This window comes from Tympanuchus pallidicinctus, unplaced genomic scaffold (assembly GCF_026119805.1).
Source record: "Tympanuchus pallidicinctus isolate F22 unplaced genomic scaffold, pur_lepc_1.0 scaffold1, whole genome shotgun sequence".
Classification (NCBI taxonomy): domain Eukaryota; kingdom Metazoa; phylum Chordata; class Aves; order Galliformes; family Phasianidae; genus Tympanuchus; species Tympanuchus pallidicinctus.
Window position 1 is genome coordinate 89,959,868 of NW_026294618.1, and position 18,979 is coordinate 89,978,846.

At 38.4% G+C, this 18,979-nt stretch overlaps 2 protein-coding genes across 5 annotated transcripts in view; one reads left to right on the forward strand and one right to left on the reverse strand.

Moving 5' to 3' along the window:
• The window catches only part of GPATCH2 (G-patch domain containing 2), a 100,869-nt gene extending 82,366 nt beyond the window's left edge, over positions 1-18,503 (reverse strand). For all 3 annotated transcript variants that reach the window (XM_052673038.1, XM_052673048.1, XM_052673057.1), the window contains exons 1-5: positions 18,281-18,503; positions 10,809-11,519; positions 6,843-6,904; positions 3,680-3,862; positions 2,610-2,689 (exon numbers count right to left, since the gene is read on the reverse strand). In XM_052673038.1, coding sequence (XP_052528998.1) covers positions 2,610-2,689; positions 3,680-3,862; positions 6,843-6,904; positions 10,809-11,519; positions 18,281-18,336 — 1,092 coding nt within the window. In that variant the 5' untranslated portion in view covers positions 18,337-18,503. The remainder of the gene's footprint in view (positions 1-2,609; positions 2,690-3,679; positions 3,863-6,842; positions 6,905-10,808; positions 11,520-18,280) is intronic.
• Positions 18,504-18,657: 154 nt separating this feature from the next.
• Positions 18,658-18,979, forward strand: part of SPATA17 (spermatogenesis associated 17) — a 90,762-nt gene continuing 90,440 nt past the window's right edge. For both annotated transcript variants that reach the window (XM_052673070.1, XM_052673078.1), the window contains exon 1: positions 18,658-18,829. In XM_052673070.1, the coding sequence (XP_052529030.1) occupies positions 18,762-18,829 (68 nt within the window). In that variant the 5' untranslated portion in view covers positions 18,658-18,761. The remainder of the gene's footprint in view (positions 18,830-18,979) is intronic.

Here is an 18,979-nt window from a genome sequence, read left to right on the forward strand (position 1 = left end):
GAATGAAATGCAGGAAAAATATCTGGACAGAATCTGAACATCAGATGTGGATACTTCATATTAAAGATCACTACCTGACCTGCAAAGAGGTAATTTCCTCTGACTCCGTATTCCCGCTACTTCTAGAAATAAGGGTGAGAAAATTAAGTTGTCATCTTCCTTGGGACATAGCGAATCGTCATGAAGACATTTAGCCTGATGTTTCTCTCACAGCATGTAAACAGTTGAGCATTTAAAATCTTTCCTAGAGGGTGACGATCTGTCAAAGTATTATCTGACCTCTGCATTTTGCATTCTCAAAGCCAGTAATCTTTTCAAGCTGCTACATGCACAAACCTTTAACTAAATCATGCAAAAAAAAAAAAGTTCTAAACACATACTGTCTCACAAAGCACTAACTCTATGCTCACATTCCACAGATACAGACAACACATCTTTAGACTGAATATAAACTGTGTACTTTAGGAAACGTATCTTCGCAGGAAAATACATTTTCTTCTGTGTGTCCCTTAAAGTCTGTGTAAAAGCAGCAATAGAGACATGAGATTACAAAAAGGGATACCATTATTAAAAAAAAAATAATGAAAGAAGTCACATCACAACTCTGTTCAATGAGTTGAGTATGCAGTGTTCTTTCCTCAGGATATTAATCTCTCTAAAAGCATTGCTGCTCTTCTTCACTGTTACCATCTAATAGCAGTAATTACCTCTTGTTCTGTTTTATCACATGTCATAGGTATTAAATTACTTTTTGTCATTGAAGTATCTAAAAATATTTTCTTTAAGAAGCAATCACTGCCTAAAAGGAAGTACATGAGCTCTTGCAAAGACAGATGCATCAGATGTGCCTACAAACATAAATAGTTGCTAGGGAGGTCAGAAAACTCTGCATCTGAAGAGGCAACTGCACATCCATTCTATCTATGCTATCCTGTCTAAACATAGTGGTTTAGAATGTACATTCAGATGTCAACCTTGTTTCACAACACTATGTAACTGATATATTTAATAACTGAAACTGAATTATCAGTCTTTAGTAGATCAGCTTTTGAATTTGTTATAAAGCAGACTATGATACTATCTTTATATATGAGATATCACGGCAGGAAGACAAAATGGGCTAAGGATAACCTAGAAAGCATAGAAGAAAATAAACATTAGGGGCTTTTATCATATATATACATTCACAGTATATCTTCAATTGAAACTTAATCACCTTTTTACAATTTAGAGGAAAAGGCAGTTTTTAGGGTAGTTAAGCCATGTATCATCAATACCATGAAGCTAACCTATCAGTTATAATAGCTCCTATAAAGTATCAGAGTGAAATTGCAATAAGCTTAGAAAATGGGCTACAAATCCTAGATATGCTCAAGCAAGCACTGAACCAAAAATAAAAATAGGTAGATAGGAAACCAAGAACTAGATAACATTCATCTAATTCATGACCACTAACAGCAGAGATCACAGGCCAAGGTTTTAAGGCATCTTATTCTGCTTCAAATGGCAATTATTGGATAGAGGTTTCAATGGCTATAAAAACCTTCTCTTTTAAAAAGTTACATTTCTAACAGTTCCATCTTATTCTTTGCATATGCAATGGAACTTACATTTCCCAGAACTATCTTTTTTTGTTAAAACAAATTAGAATTTGAAAACATGTACTGTTCCCAAATAACAAAGAAAGTCAATGCTGCAGTATTTACCAGTGAATAATAAACATAGCCCGATATGATAGTCTTTCACATCTCTCCCTGTCTTCCAATCACTTTTCTGATAAGAAAGGAGTAGACTGTGCTACAGTAAACATACTTAAACATTTTAAGTTAAGAAGTCAACTCCTTCTCTTCATGACTTCCACCAAAGAAAGAAATTGTAAAAAACTCGTTAGAATCTTAGTTTAGAAAAAAGCTAGCTAATAGTACTATGCATCAGCAAGTGAGGACTTGCTCAAATGCAACAGTCATGAGCAGAGACACGAAGGAAAGAATCTGCTCACCTTCACAAGATCTCAGGTACACAGGGACCTCCAGCAAGATACTCTTGCCTCTACTGCCAACCCTTAAATGAAGGGGTTTCTAGCTTCATCTCTTCCTGTCACTCAGGTGTATTGTATGCACCTGAGCTCCCCTGGGTTGGCCCTGCCTTCCCACCAGGTGCTCAACCACTGATTCAAGCCGTGACTTAACATTTCTGCTACTATCACATACCCATCCTAGAACGCCATCAGTATTAGATAAAATTGAAATGAATTGGGTTTGATTTTCTTAGAGGAGAGAAACATATTTTCATACACACTTAAGATATATATACTAAAAATTTTGTTAATTATAAGAAAACCAAAATACCTTTTCCTACACAAAGCGCAAAATAAGCACTGAGGGACAATCTTGGATTGTTTTTGCCATTTTAGCACTCAGATATAATATATTAAAATAGAACTGTAGTAGAGAGAGTCTAAAGCACAGAAACAGCAGTGACACAGAAGTCTTACCTTTCCATTACCTATTCACAACATTAGGAAACAAGAATGAGAGGAGTATGCTCTTACAAACAAAAAGGCAATAAGAATGGCTTGTAGAAATGTTAGTATCAATGAAAGGACATACCAATGCATTTTGGTTTCCTGGAGCCTTTTTTGTGTTTCTTGCTGGCATTCCATGAAGATGACTAAACCTGCTCTGGAAACCTTCAAATAAAAAGTACAGATTCATTTATGCATATTTCCTATACCATATAATGAAGAATATTTACCTTTATATAATAATCTATTGATTTACCTTTAGTTAAACAAAAATACATTTAATACAGCCAGAGTATTAACAGGAAAAAAAAAAGAACACAGAAGAGGAAGCGGTTAAAAAAGGCTAAGCTGTAATGAAAATGAAGTCTTTCTGTAGGTGCTATCCTGGTTCTGTGCCCAACTGACTAAATAAGCAAAACATATCAAACTACAGGAAACCGATTTTGCACTGCTTACAACATTGTTGGTACTACAAAGCATTAAATCCTGTGAATATGTAGAGACCAAGACCACTGAAAAAATTGCAAGCATCAGGAAAATAAATCTCATAAGATTTCAGTTTGTTCAATGTGTAGAGAAATAGTTTGAAGGTAACTACCATTCATAAGAAAGATCTATATTTGGGTGTGAAAGAAGGTAAGGTAAGATAAAACTGTGGCAGCAAAGTGAGGTCTGACAACTTCAGTCCTGAAAGAGTGGATCTATACATAAAGGTAATCAAGCACTGCAACAATGTGGCCATGAGAATAGATCCACAGTTGTTTAAAATATTTTAAAGTAAAAATGAAACAAGTACATAAATTTCAATCCTTGCTCTAAGTGAACACTTAATTCTTCTTTACAAACAACAAAGCCTTCCAAAAAGCAAAGCAAATGGTCAAAGAACTCTACTAAGGATTCCTTGAAGCAATACTTACTAATTCTCAGTGCAAACATCAAGACAACAACAAAAAGGCTATGAAAATGAGCCAAGTTCTACACTGACTTTTCTAACCATTGACTGTTTTCTGATTATTTCTGAGATCTCAAAAGTGACATAATTCAAAAAGCAAACTGGCATCTCCAAAATGTTCTCAATATTTAACATACTCCCTTTACAGACATTTTTCTATTGCATCCAAACGATTCTACAGTTTGCATATGATTGTCACTTACCTCTCCTCCCTGAATGGGACATGAGGGGGAAAGTACCAGTTAAGATACTTTCAAAGACTGGGTCGGGCAATTCTCTGTCCAGTTCTGTAGAGTCTTCTTGTTCCCACCAAGGAATGATTCCTGTTATTCCACATGCTCCACCAGATTCATTTTCATGAAACCAATCACTCTGCTCATCATCACCTGTGTAGGGACATACACCCAAGCCCCCCAAAAAACAGGGAGGAGCAGAGAAGATAAAAATCAGATGTTATAATCCATAAAAACTGTCAGGACAATTCTTTCTTTTGCTTTATAGCTGTACAACAATTACTTGTGTATGGCAATTCTATTTGGAAAATGTTTCTCAATAGCATGACAAGTGCTGCCATCAATGAAAGCACATAAAATGTAATGTTTTAAAACCAATTTACAATAGTGAAAAACAATAATAAACTAGTTAATCCTTTGGCAATAACTGCAGGGAAATCCATTTAAGTTACTGCACTTTACATATTAACAAAAAACAAGCTTTAATCTCCTGCAGGGAATTAAAAGGTATAAAACTGTGAAACTAGTTCTTTGCAGCTGATAATGGTATATAATTAGCTTAATTTCATGATTTGTATGGCTAGTAAGAAGGGAAAACAATCATGAACAGATGTGACTAAATGAAGTTAATCTGATTAAGTTCATTTAGAAATAAGTTTTGAAAAAGTTGATTTTAAATGAAAACTGACAATACCACGTGATTGAGCATTACACTGCATTCTAGTACAAAGCTGGTCACTTTACTATTTAAATGTATTTAGATGTAGTATTTAAATACTTGGAGTCAAAGGCAAAAGCGAGATGACTGAAAACCTGATCTTACATATACCTCGTATACAATACCAGCAATTAAAATAAATTGCTGTTTGTTTTTAAAACATGCTCTATTAAACTGGGTAGCTGACGGAACACCAGAAAATATCTTCAAAGACAAGAAAAAAAACTTGCCGTATATCCCAAAGTTAGATTTTGAAGGGTGTGCTATGTATTTTATGTATTTTAACTCTTCCATGAAGTAACAAACTTTCTGCATATCATTTTTCAATTTTTTTTTTTTTTTTAATTAGGCAGGACTATGAAAGACATAGGGCACAAAGGCAAGATTTTATGCACAAATTTAAGAACAAAAAGCATTCGTGTGAAATGACATTACCACTCCTTCCTATAATGGGAAAATACAAGTAATGAGAACGTAAGTCTGGGGAAAAATAAAATTCAACACACTTTCTCTAAATAAGAATTTGTTGAATGGAAAAGAATCCTTCTCCAAACACAGAAAATGCATGCAAATGATTGTCAGGACAAACATATCAAGAAAACAGAAAATTAAGTCCTTTACTGGTATCTTGCAGATGACCTATGATCTCTTCTAGCAGTAAATGTAATGATCTCTACTAGCAGTAAAATTAGTAAAGGCTAGAGAACAGAAGATTTTAGATGGAGGAAGGGAAAAACAAGAGATAGAAAGGGATTCACAGGACCAAATAGTAGTTATGTTTGAAGACTTTTCAGGTAGAATTCAGGTTATTCAGAGTATCTATTTTGATGACACCAAGCTGTGGGGTGTGGTCAACACACCAGAAAAATAGGATGTCATCTGGAGGGACCTAGACAGGTTTGAGCAGTAGGCCCAGATGAACAAATCCAAATGCAAAATCTTGCACCTGGTCAAAGCAACCCCTATTACCAATACAAACTGGGGGATGAAAGGACTGAGCACAGCACTGCTGAAAAAGACCTGGGGGTACCAATGGATGGGAAGCTACTACAAAGCACTACCACAGAATATGCCAGCTTTTATTTTCTTGCACAAAATCAAGTAGTCTGCAGAAGAACACAAGAAAACATATAGGTCACTCCAGAAGTAATGCTTCCTATTTATTTCCATGGAAACTACAACATATATGAAGAACACAATAACACTACTTGATAGAGCTACAAAACACTGTTTTTCAGCACAGACACCACCACCAAGAGCCTGCATGCTGTGCTTGTAAAAATCTGCGTGACCATCCAGAACATAGCTTATATTTCATGTCGCTGTCACCACTGCTCAGATGTACCACCCACCGCCTCAGTGTGCTCACATTCACTGTTCGGTCTTCATTCAGCAAATATTGATGAATGTCAATGGATGCAATATTTTCTGCATGGAAGAATTCAATTCCACCTCTTTGCTTCATTTGCACTTCCATGTCAGACACCATTTTGTCAGATTGCCCCTCTACTGCCATCCGTCTCACGGCAACAACATAAAATGGGATACTGGTGGGAAGGTTCAAATTCTATTGCCACACCACCAACATCCACCTCTGGCATTGTGGGCTAATGTAACAAAACAAGAGGCAGACCCAGTAGTTTCCAATACCATCCACTTAGAATCAATAACACAGCAAGTCTTCGTTACCTGAGCGACTCTTTTTGCTTTATCTTTTTATATTGTCAAAAACTGCAGGCTCCTAAACTGTGAGTTTGGCAAATATGCTAGCACTGTGAAGGTTAAATGAGTCACACTTAGAATAGCGCAGGGAAAACTGAACTTGAAAACTTGAACAAAAAACCAAAATATTCGACCATTATCCTCAATAGTTATATCAGATAATAACGTGATCATGTATATTAAAAGAAATTTTAAATCTTTACTGCATTTTAATTTAAATGCAAGTTCTTCAGAGAGGAGAGGCTTAAAACAGGGTACATCTGTTGTCAGTCAGACTGATAAAATTGAGTGGTGGTTTAGTAATTGTCATCTCTAGAACAAAACACAAACATGAACATGGGGAAAAAAAGAATAAGCCACATCAAAAACAGCCTGAAAGGCAGTATTATGATCACATTGTCTTGTCAGAAAAGTGGAGCGCTGAAAGAACTAAAAAATAGTTTAGATAATTAGAATATCTTCAAAATATTTTTATGTTATCTATATTTTTGATATTTCAATTCTTTAAAATTAAGTCATGGGTTTGGGATGCCCTCTCATAACATTTCAAAATCCCTGAACGAAAGCTCTATTTCAGCTCATTAATACAGTAATAGCAATTCAAACAGTAATTAACTCATGAATAACTTGTAACACTTAATGGAATTTCAACTGAGGTTGTTTGAGGGGTGAAAGGAAAGATTGTTTCAATACCTTGTCTTCCCTCATCATTGGTAAACAAACCAGCATCACTGCTGCTCAGACTGCTGGATTCACTGTAATAAGAGAAAGAAAGAAAAAGATCAAAAGAACAATTGATCTTTCAGTCGTAAAACGTTAAGGAGACAAGGCTGTGCTCAGATGGAAATTAAGCACAACAAAGATCAGAAAGAAAATAGGATTTTATTATTATTATTTTTAATCAAACTGCAAATATCCTAGTTCCATTAACTACAGAGTATTATTTTTGGCACATAAAACCACAGGAATCTAATGGTACCCTGACAGTAGGCCAGATGTGACTGCTATGAGGTGCTGACACAATTGATGCATTTTATTATGTGCTTCCATCAAATGTTCACTGCTTCTTTCTTATGCTACGCAATTCAGCTTGATTCTGGAAAACCACTGCTCAATAAAATAGGAAAAATCTCAATCAAAAGCAACCTACGCCTTCCTTCAGCATGTGAACTGCAGGAATCTGAAAAAATACAAATTATCTTTCTAAATATCACTGGCAAATCATCTGAAAAATGCATTGCTTAGGGATTCACAATATATTATTGTCTCACTGAGAAAGAAAAAAAATTGACAGCACCAGTAGCAAAATATATAAAAATAAAAGTTATCTTGAGAAAGTACGGTCAATGGTTGTAACACCACCAAATGTTCACAAGGAAAAAACACAAAAGGAAACAAGGTACAGATGACTCCTCCACAATTTCTGTCAGAACATTAAAATCAGAATGCCTGCATACAACACGCATGCAAGTTCTCTCTCTAAAAAAAACAAAAAACAAACAAACAAAAAAAAAACACCCAAAACCAACAGAAGCAATGTACTTCATACTTTACTGTACACATATTGCAAAAAAAAAAAAAAAAAAAAAAAAAATCTCTAAAAACTTAAAATATTCTTTCCTTTTAATAATACAGATTACGATTTGTTGAGTTTCACCTACAAGGGATTTCTCTAAATCACTTATTTACTTTCTGTTGACTAGAGCAGGAAGTAATCTCAGCAAATGTTAATGATGTTTTACTTACAGTGAAACATAAAGCAATTTGGGCAAAACAAATAATCAATTTACCATATATTCCAATTAAAGCTGCAAATACTGCAGTTACTCAACACTACACACAGGCTGTGTGTGTAAACAAAGCACAAGTTCTTTTTACACCTCTACTCACCAGAAAACATTCCAACAATGTGAAATAATATGGTATCAGGAGCCAATAAGCAATATGAAGTTTCTTGTTCTCATGTACGTAACTTTGAAGATGGAAGTTCTCCTAATCATTGCTGCATATTCTGCTTACATATATTCTTACTACATTAGCAAAACTTACACATACATCTTTTATATAATATACACAAAAGAGACTCAAGTGCTTAATTTGCACAGTTGTCCTAAGCAGAAGAAAGGTGACATTACAAGTGTTGATACTGTAACTATCTTTCATGAAGGAGATCAAGACTTAAGCCTTCTGATGCTGTGAGTGCTAGTAACTTTTCTCTAACAATCATAACCAATTTAATCACTGCACAGACAGCTTGAATAGCCTTACACTTAGTGTGTACAGTTTTACATCACACATCTCTCTAAAGAAAAAACACTTCCTTTACACAGATCCTTCCAGTCCACTTACTACAGTTACAACGAAAGGTAGGAAATCCTTGCAGCCTCAGTATTTCTTTCATTTTTCCCCACCAAATTTTCCTGTTATTCCCTGCTCTGGGAACAGTTCATTCGTTTGTTTTAATACAACATTTTCATTGTGCAATTATTCTTACTGAAGGGCCAGCCGGTTTACTTTTTCCCTCTCGTTTGTTTAAAAATAAATAGAAACAAAAACCATCAAATCACAAACAATCCAACAGTAACATATCCAGCAGCAAACAGTGTTCATTATTCTCATGCCGCAGTTAGACAGGGCAGGAACTCCACCTGAGAAAATTGCAACGTAGCAGTCGATGAACAAAAAGTTACAGATTCCCTTCAGCAATGAAAAATAGCAAGCAAAAACTTTGCAGGAACACTTTTGATGCTGAAGAAGCTTTCACAGCTTTATCTACACATATGTGGAAATAAAGAAAAGGAAACAATTTTCTTAATAGCAAACTGTCCCCTTGCCTAGTGGTTACTAATTAATCCTGCCCCCATAACTGAGCAGTCACAGGGCACCAACTGGCATGCTGCTGGGTAAGCATCTCCTGCATTAAAGGACTCAGTTGAACTGCTCTCATTTTCAAAAGCAACATTCAGACTTCTTCTTTTTTCAGTGACTTAAATAGCAAAAAACCCCCAGAAACAAAAACAAAACAACCAAAAAACCAAAACCACCAAAAGCTTAATTAGAATTAAAATATCTTCCAGAACTCCATCTATCACCGAATTTGTCTGAAATTGACATTAACGATAAAGGGAAAAGGAAGACAGGCTCTGATCAGAAATTTCATTCCTAGTGCTCAGAACCAACTGCACAGGATTCATCTCCAGAATCACTCAGATACCGGCATTGAGAGCCAGAAAATTGAGCCCTGAACTTCAAAGAAAAAGAAGTAGGAATCAACAGTAAGAAAATACTTTAAAAATAAAATTTAAAAGATGTGACATATGCACATAGGATGAAACATGCAACGGTTCCCAGCTCCTAGGAAGATTTCTAATCATTGGTCTTCAGGTGCTGACCCTGAGGGAGGCAAATTCCCTGTATCAGAGAGGGAATTGTTATAAAGGCTCCCTGATGAGGCAATACCTCTGACTTCAATGTAGAAGTGAGATGTCTGAAGCTAAACTGGCTGCCAAGTAGTACTGCTTCTGTTCTAATAACTGAGACATAAGGAACACTATCTAGAAGTAAAGATTCACATTACTTTTTCAACTGCTTATGATCTGCTGGTGTGAGACTACGCCAGCATGTATAAGCAATTCAAATAACTTTTCAGACAATAATTGGAATTAGACACTTATCAATACTGCCATTATACTGTAACCAAGCTGTTCAACATTTTGTAAACAAAATGCCCAGAGGAAAAAAAAAAAAAAAAAAAAAAAAAGCAACAAAAACACAACCAGAGACAGTAGTTCTGTCACACATTAGATCAAAGTTATGCGTTCTAATAGGAGTCTTTCTTGTTGACAGTTCTGTACTGAGAAGCAGACACACAGGATGAACATAATCAGGCTTATCAGGCCCTGCAGGTAAAGTCCCTTGTGTAAGGTGGAAAAATGACACACACCTTACTGTGTTGTCAAAATAGTACTTCCAAAACAATTACCATTGTAGTATGCCTGCTGTCTGGAATGGATGGATGAGGAGTACTGTCAAAGGGTCATCATTCCCCCATTTTTCTAATGGCAAGCTCAGGTGTTTCTGAACTGTAAATTGGTTTATGCATTTCATAAATGATGTATATCCTTAGCAAGAAGCTGCAGACTTTTTATGCCCGTGACACAGAAGAACATACTGTCTAAAAGATAAACCTAAATACTGACAGCCTTTCTGAAGAAGAGACAGCCAAAGCAAAAGTGTCTAGAAATTAGGAAAATCTTAATTTTTGCCTGTGAGAGTGTATGAGAACTTTTTCCAGTTGAAATACTCTGGAAAAAAGCCCACAACAAACAGGATTGTTTCTATATTCTGTCATTCTTACCCTTGAAACAATTATGACGTACTATTACTTTGTTACTCCTCTGCTACCTGACTATTTTATGCTGGATTCCATTAACCTGATCAATTCAGCTTAGTTTGTATTAAAGAACTGCAAACTTATGTCAAAAAAACAAGAAAACAAAAAACATCAGCAATCCTAGAAGATTGTTAAACAGATGCCACTTGTACTAGCAATTTAACTCTGAAACGAAAGGAAAAAAGCACAAATATTTCCAATATTAGTAATAGAAACATAAGCAAACAAATATTATCTAAAGTTTCTGTAAAAAGAAAAAAAATAACCTGTCACTCATGTTCTCATCTGAGCCCTTTTGCTCCTCATACTCCATTTTGTCCTTATTTGCTTGGTTCATTTCTTCATTTTCTATTACTACTCCTTCATCCAAGATTTCCGGTCCTTGTCGAACTGCAGCTACTTTTCTCTTTTTCACTTTGCTCTTCGAAAACTCCTGATGTTGGTGTGATTTATTGTCATTGTCCATTTCTTGATCTCTGTTATCCTGCTGTTGAGTTATTGTCAGTGCATTAGAAACTTCTGATGGCAGATCAATTGCCATCCGTTTCACTTTTCTTCTCCTGCGCAAAGTTCTGTTTCCTAAATTGTCCACAGCCAGATCTGGCTCATGCCATAGAGGTCTTTTGCCTCTAATGTTATTTAAGTTTGAGGAAGGCCTGCGTTTAGCAATCAACAACTGGTCATCAGAGTCACTGTGGTCTTTCTTGTTAGTATGATTCTCCCTGTAATCTTTGCTTGATTCTTCTAAACTGGAATCTGAACCTTCACTTAAACAGTGACCAGTCTCCCAGGGATGATGGGTGGTAAACGAACGCCTTTTTCGTCCCCTCCTTTTTCTTGCCTGCCGCTTCAGAAGACAAGAGACACTTCGAGAATGATCTCCAGTATCAGCAAAACCTCCTCTGGCTTGCTCTGAACTTTCTTCCAGTGCTGAGACTAAATCATGAACCAGCTCCTCCATAGTCCTACTGAAATGCCTGTATTTTCCAAGAGGAAAAAAAACAAAACAAAAACAACAACAAATGAATCTTAAAAAAAAAAAACTATTAACAATCTTACGTAAGATCATTTAAGTCATTTAGGCAATGTACTCTGATTGTCTATTCTACAAATGCTGTTGTATTTCTGCTGAGATCCAAATCCTTGCCAGTCCGCCCTACAGAACTTCCATCAGTAGGCTCTCCTTTGGAAAGACACCAGTAAGATGGCAATGGATTAACATGCAGGACTGCCTGTAAGTTTTATACAGGATGTTTAAAAGCAAGATTCTTGATTTTTGAAATGCAACTTAATGACAGAATTAATAAGTAGTTACCTATGCACATCAACAGAGTTGAAGATATTGAGAAACACTGTATGCATAGCATATAAGTTCCTTCATTCACCACAAACTCCAAAGTTAAAGATGCTTAGACAGTAATAGTGAATAGTTAGGAACACAAAAGCATACAAACGCTAAATATTAACAGATGGACTGGTGAGTACACTTAAAAACAAATCCAAGTCAGTAATGAAAGCATTTACCTAAAGAAATGATACATTTTCCTTTTACACAGTTTTCACATATACTTAAAAATTCACTAGCAAGCTGACGAAAAGCAGTGCTAAAAACACAAAGTCCTTTTGAACTCCTGAAACTACTCTGTCAATTGCATTTATTCTTTGTATCTTTTTCTAACCTGCTATAATCTCTAGTCCCGTTATTCTCACTTAACCTAACATTTTATTTGTCTCTTAGTACAAGAGAATCTTTGCTTTATCTTGTAAGAAATGAAAAAGCTCTGGAAGACTGCTACAACTGTTTTTAATCCTTGTGTTCCCAAGAATCAAACTCTCTACAACTGTCCTTAACCCATTTGGTTCCCAAGAATCAAAATCTCCGTAATCATACAGAAACACTCTCAAAAGCAAGAGAAACATCAACATAGCAGAACAAGTGTTTCAAATGAAGCAATAATTATCAAGATTCAGGGAGAGAAATGAGTCAATCTAGAATTGACTTGCAGGTATGCAGCATTACATTGATTTTATACTAATTCTTGCTTTTGGTTCCTGAAGCTTCTCTCTTACTGCTTGGGGTGGGTTTGCTTTTTTCTTTTGTAGTAGGAGTCCTTACCACAATGCATTGTACTTAAGCTTCTTAACCTCACTGCACTTTCAATGTGACAGTGGCTCACATTAAAACTTTATTTCTGAAGAAAAAAAGAAATCTCTCTAATTTTACTGGAGCTCCCCTTTCTCTTGCTATGATCTTGCTTGGCAATCAGATGTTTGTCTGGAAACCGTTTTTTTGTTCAACTGCTCTAAAATTAAAGAGCATATGGCTACTTCTGCACTATTTATCAGGCAAACCAAGTTTTGCAGCTTTCTGCATTGATCACAACCAGCTGTCAAGGCTGCATTCCAACCCCACGCAGTAAACCTTAATCATTGCTGTAACAAAAATATTTGTGTTTGAAATAGGTTGAGAAACAACTGTGATAATGGGAGTCAGACAAAAAAAGTATTAAAGACATTACCCGTGAGTTGCAACTGTATTCTCTAAGACAAGACATTTCAAAGACTGCAATAAGGAACACAGAACAACATACTGTGATAGATAAAATATTAAGTTGAGCTGTAGTTTAGCATGACTCACAGCAGGCTATAAAAACGATGTTACAGCAACAGCCCATAGCTAGCAATAAACGGTAATGTCCTCACTAGGAGAAGATTCTATTTCACTATAAGAAAATATACCTTGCCTACACTGACCTTTACAATTATCTGAAGCAATTTCCTCATAGTTCACTCAAGGCTGACCTGTTTCTTCTCTACTCTTATCAGAACAGACCATAAAAGTTCTGGTTTCAGGAAACAACATAACAGTTTTTACCTACTCCAAACCAGTTAACACAGATCACCTATAGCATTAACATTCAGTATAGAAACTACTAACGGAAGTAGCAGTGATTCCATTAAGTACTAAATAGTAGCATTAATCCCTGTTAGCACTACTACTTAAGCACTTGTTTTTGTACTGCAAATCAACTATACTTTCTGTTCACTTCCCACCTAACACACACAATGTAGAGCTCTGGCTGCTCATGGAACATGTAACAAATGTTTAACACACTGACAAGAGAGCTAATACAGTTTCACAATTCTTAAGAAGAGGTAATATCTTCTACTGACAGCTGTATTTACATTTACCGTCTAGTTCTATAGATTTTCCTGCTAAATAGACAAAGTGTTCCTTGCAGCAGAAGTTATGCCATATCTGTCTCATCAAGTGTGAAAAGTAACCATTGATAACAAATCCAAAGAAAAGCAGTTTCCTCAGATCCATGATTTATCCTTCCTTCACAATCAGCCTTGATCACAAGCTAAATGAACATAAAAATCAAGTGCTCCCTTGCACACTGGGATTATAAAACCACTTATATAATCTCGTCTCATATGGATTCCTTTATGTCTTGTAACATGCTTGCACTCACACTGCTCCTTTATCTGCAAACAGGTATCAATTCAAGCCTTTTTTCACCTCAATTTATTTTCTAAAAACAATAGTTTTAAGACCTCCACTACTTCAACAAACTGGGCTTGTTTAGCCTGGAGAAAAAGGCTGCGGGGTGACCTCATTGCAGCCTTTCAGTACCTAAAGGGAGCCTACAAACAGGAGGGAAGTCAACTCTTAGAAAGGGTAGATAAAACCATTTCCCCTTGTTCTGCAGTTAAGTTGAGGGAGGGGAGATTAGGTTGGTTGTCGGGGGAATTCTTTATGCAGAGAGTGGTGAGGTGCTGGAACAGGCTGCCCAGAGAGGTTGTGGATGCCCCGTCCATTCCCAGAGGTGTTCAAGGCCAGGTTGTACGGGGCCCTGGGCAGCCTGATCTAGTATTAAACACTGGTGGCCCTGTATGTGGCAGGGGGGTTGGAGATTCATGATCCTTGAGGTCCCTTCCAACCCAGACCATTCTCTGATATTTCAATGCTGCATAAAGCTGAAATTTGAACAGATGTAAGCACTTGGGAGGATGCCGTAAATGAAAAATCTCACTGCCCTGTCAAGAGAATTTACTGATTCTGAAGAACTATCACTGTTCTAGGGATAAGCATGAAGCAGAAATCATATCAGAGCAACATAACTAAGTTTAAAATAGTAAACAGCTAATAAGATACTGTAGCAGGCAAGGAAATAACTGACTTTTTTTTTTTATTAAATATATTATGGTAAATACACTTACTGTATATAGAAGAAACAGAAGTCAGGCTTCCATTATTTAAACCCATCAGCCACCAAGTGGCCATCCCTAAGAGGAGGACCCAGAGCATACAGTCCATATCTGCGTCTAGCTACGTCTTTATGTGCTCTCCACAGCACACACAGGTTTGCCAAAGCTACACAATGACCCAAATGCACCCCACTCTTGTAGCAACAACCATCACAGTCAGAGCAGCTAGCAGTCAAGCAACAGAGAATCCTCCACTTCTAAGAATCTGGCCCAGTGCTTCCTGTGAAGACTAAGAGCCAGGAAATTCAGAGTAAAATTGATGTGCAGACCAAAGAAACTCAAATGTAACTTTCATTTTAGTAAATTTTTTAAAATCTGAAAACATCAAAACAAGCTTACAAAAATTATGCCTCAGAAAACAATTATTCTGAGTTTCGCATAAGAAATTGTGAACAGGTACAAAATCAAGGATGCTTGAGACAAGTCAGGACACTGCACTGATGCACACCTATGTCTAAAAAAAGAAAAACAAGCCCCAAATCCCTGGCTACAGTTCATCTTTGAGGTACAGAAACTCTCTTTCTGTAGGAAGATGTGTGTTTGCATTATATAAATCAGTTTCACAATCAGAAGTGCAGAAGGGCCTCAAAAAAAATGAAATTTTACTTAAGTCATAGTTCTACATTTACAGCTGGACACTTACTACACTCGCTGGAATTTTCAGTGAACTAGTTTTGATATCAAATACATGGCTTCTAGATGGTTATCTGTACAAACAACATTTTATTCCCCAAGTTACACATTAAAAGTCAATTCTCAGTCCTGACTTTGCATTTGAGAAAATACTTTAGATGTAGTTTAGGAATTCCCCTACATTTGACCTACACAAGAGAAAGTTATTAGCATATGAGTAACGATGGAATTTCATCAGCTGATTATGCCGCTGGTCCCCCTAAAAATTAAGGCCAGGCAAACCTGTATCTAGTTCCTCTGGCTTTCCTACAATTGCTACTTACCTAAGAAAAGCAACAACAAATACTCTCAAGCCTTTTTAACAACATTCTCCACTCATATCTAACAGTGAAGAAGTATTCAGTACTGAGCAATGGTATACAGTCAGAAAGATGCTGACATTTAATAACACTCTAACACAAATGAATTGGTCAGCCAGAAATGAGATTTGGGGCAATTTATCATGAGAGGTAGCAATTCTTGCAATACTATTGCTGCCATTTACTGATATGCTTGCCCTTTTCAGATGTATGACTTCATTAATTAATTGTCAAGGTGGAGAATCACATGAACTGTCAAATGGTGATAATACACTGCACCATCAAAGTCATTGCTGGAAGAATCAGAGTGCCCAGTAAGTATCCAAATTGCAAACTATTCCTGAGTTGTCATAGGTGCTTGTAGGAAAAAATGAAAAACCTTTGGCTTCAAAGTAGATATGAACAATTCTACTCTCCGGCAGTTCAGAAATTGTCAGCTTTTTTAGTGCCTTAACATTTTTACTAAGATCAAGTTCTTTATTTTCTACATTAAGTATTATGCGTTGAAAAATACCTCGCTACATTTCAATCAAACAGGCTTCTTTTAAATGACAGCTTACAGAACAAGGATAAGAAAAGTGCAACTCCGAGGGACTGTTAGAATTTTTAAATGGATCTCCCTTCAGAACTACTAAACTAACAGTCCTATAAATTACAAGGCATCAATAACTCTCTCAGTACTGAATTTCTCTGGGCAGTGTATTTGGACAAGCAAAGTCATTGCTGTCTGAGGATAACTACAGGAGTATATGTCAAAATCCCATAGCCTGTTTTGCTGAACATTGATTTTAAAGCCTCAGGAACTAAATTACTTTACATGGACAGAAAAGAATAAAACTTAAAGACAAATGACAGGTTGACTTTATAATGAAAACTTTTTCATAGTAAAGATACAAGTTAGGAAGGTCTTAAGCCATGTTTCTGCTACATACAGCTTTAGTATAGAATAAATATAGTTTTGCCATAAAAACACACCCCATTTTCTGAAGTGTTACACACTATATCAACAGAAGTTAGAGTAGGCAAATACATATACTAACATCACTAGTCTTAAGTTTTCTAGAACTATATGCTATCCAGGCAAGTACAATCCTAATTAGAAAGCCTTCTCTCCTATAAAAATGTGAGAGGCATGAAAATACTCCCAGGAAAAAAACAGTGATGCTATCACATGAAGTGGTGGAGTTTGCTACATTAAAAAAATTAAGTGCTAAACCAATCTTTCCCTTCTTCCCCATGCCCATATAAGAAACAAAGACAATGATAAGGGCAAATTTGTTGAACCTCTGGGAACTCTAACTGCAGATGTTTGTATACAGAAACTCTCTCTAGAAAAAGTAGCCAAGACTCAAGCCAGGCCTGGAGTCATCATCAACATTCAAGAAAAACAAAACTAACAAACCAAATAACAAAACCAAAACTCATCACACACCTCTCCACTCCCATTAGTGAAAATGAAATCAACTGTAAGATCCCCTTGAGTTGTACATAAAACACTAAAAATACTGTGCAAGAGATTAAAACAAGCTGGTTGTGAAGGAAACGGAACCTGGTTTCCAAAACTGTGATCCTTCATCAGGGCTCCCCTCAAACAGCCTTTTAATTTCCATTGCCTGTTAACAAAACTCACCCTTCCATCTTCTGCTACAGAGTTACCACTGTACTACTAGAGATGTAATAATAGAGATGTAGTCACTGCGCTAATAAAGATTCGGAGAATCATTAAGCTGGAAAGATCACTAAGGTCACCTACGCCAACCATCCCGACCATGCCCACTAACCATGTTCCTCAGTGCTAAATCCACACATTTCTTCAACACCTCCAGGGACGGTGACTCCACCACCTCCTGGGCAGCTGCGTCAGTGCTTTATTACTCTTTTTTGAGAAGAAATATTTCCTAATATTCAACCTGATCCTCCCCTGGTGCAACCTGAGGCCATTCCCTCTCATCCAGTAGCTGCTACCCAGCAGGAAAGGCCAACCCGCACCTCACCACAATCTCCTTTCAGGCAGTTGTAGATAGCAAAGTCTTCCCCAGACTGAACAATTGCAGTTTCTTCAGTCACTCCCCAAAAGATTTGTGCTCTAAACCCTTCACAGCTTTGTTGCTTGTTGCCCTGTGCTGCCCTAGCATCTAGAAACAAACAACCCGTGAACCACACCGTAGCTTCACCTGCTGTGGTTGGCCATTGGCCAAAGCCATACTTGTTGATTCTCGGTTTGAATCAAGACGGCCCCAGAAGAGCATCCGCACCTCGATGGACGAGACGTCTCGGCAGCCTACACTGAGAGGTGAGGCGTTCGGCAGGCGTGCCACGGTGAAAAACAAATCCCCGCTTAGGCTGGACATAGGCCGAGCCCGGGGCACCCCAGTCCCGGCGCTGAGCCCCATACCCGGCATACCCGACGGCTCTCCCTCGGCGCTTCCCCTCCCACCCAAGCGGCGACCCCGCCGCCCGCGGCCCGGCCTCACCAGCTCTTCCTCGCTGCCGGAGCTCGGGTCGGGTTGGGCTCGGCGACCCGGAACATGAACCCGGCGCCTGCCCCGGCCGCTCCCCAGGGAGGCTGGCGCCGCTTCGCAGAGACTGAGCCGAGGGGAGCCGCCACGGGGTCGGGGGCTGGCGGCGAGGGCCGGACGGGGAGGACGCGGGCGACCGGCGCTGCTCCTCAGTCCCCCATGATGAGAGCCCGGAAGCGGCCGCGGCTGCGGCAGGAAGGCGGCCACGACCATCTCGTCTCTCCCCCTCTCCGTCCGCACCGCCGCACGCGCCCTCCCGCAGCCCGCACCGTGCTTACGGTCCCTCACGGCTCCAGCGCCGCGGCGCTCCCGCCGTCCTCGCGTCCTCCGCTCCTGGCCAGCAGCGCCGCGGGATACGCCGCTCCTCCCCGCGGGCTTGCAGAGTGGTGCGGCCCCGTTGCCATGGCGGCTGTGGCGTCGGAAGGGCGGGGGGAGCATGGCCGCGCTGGTTCGGCTGGAGGCGAGGCTCTCGCGGCTGCGAGAGGAGTATTTCCTCAAGAACAGGTAACACCAGCGGGATGGGACGCGCATCCTGGCGCTGGGTTGGGGCCGCCTGTACCGTTGCCAGCCCCGGCTGTGAGATGGCGGCTGTTCCTGCCCAAAGCGGCGGGCGTTACCGTCCCCCTCAGTGCTGCCGGCCGGTCCGAAGGAAGA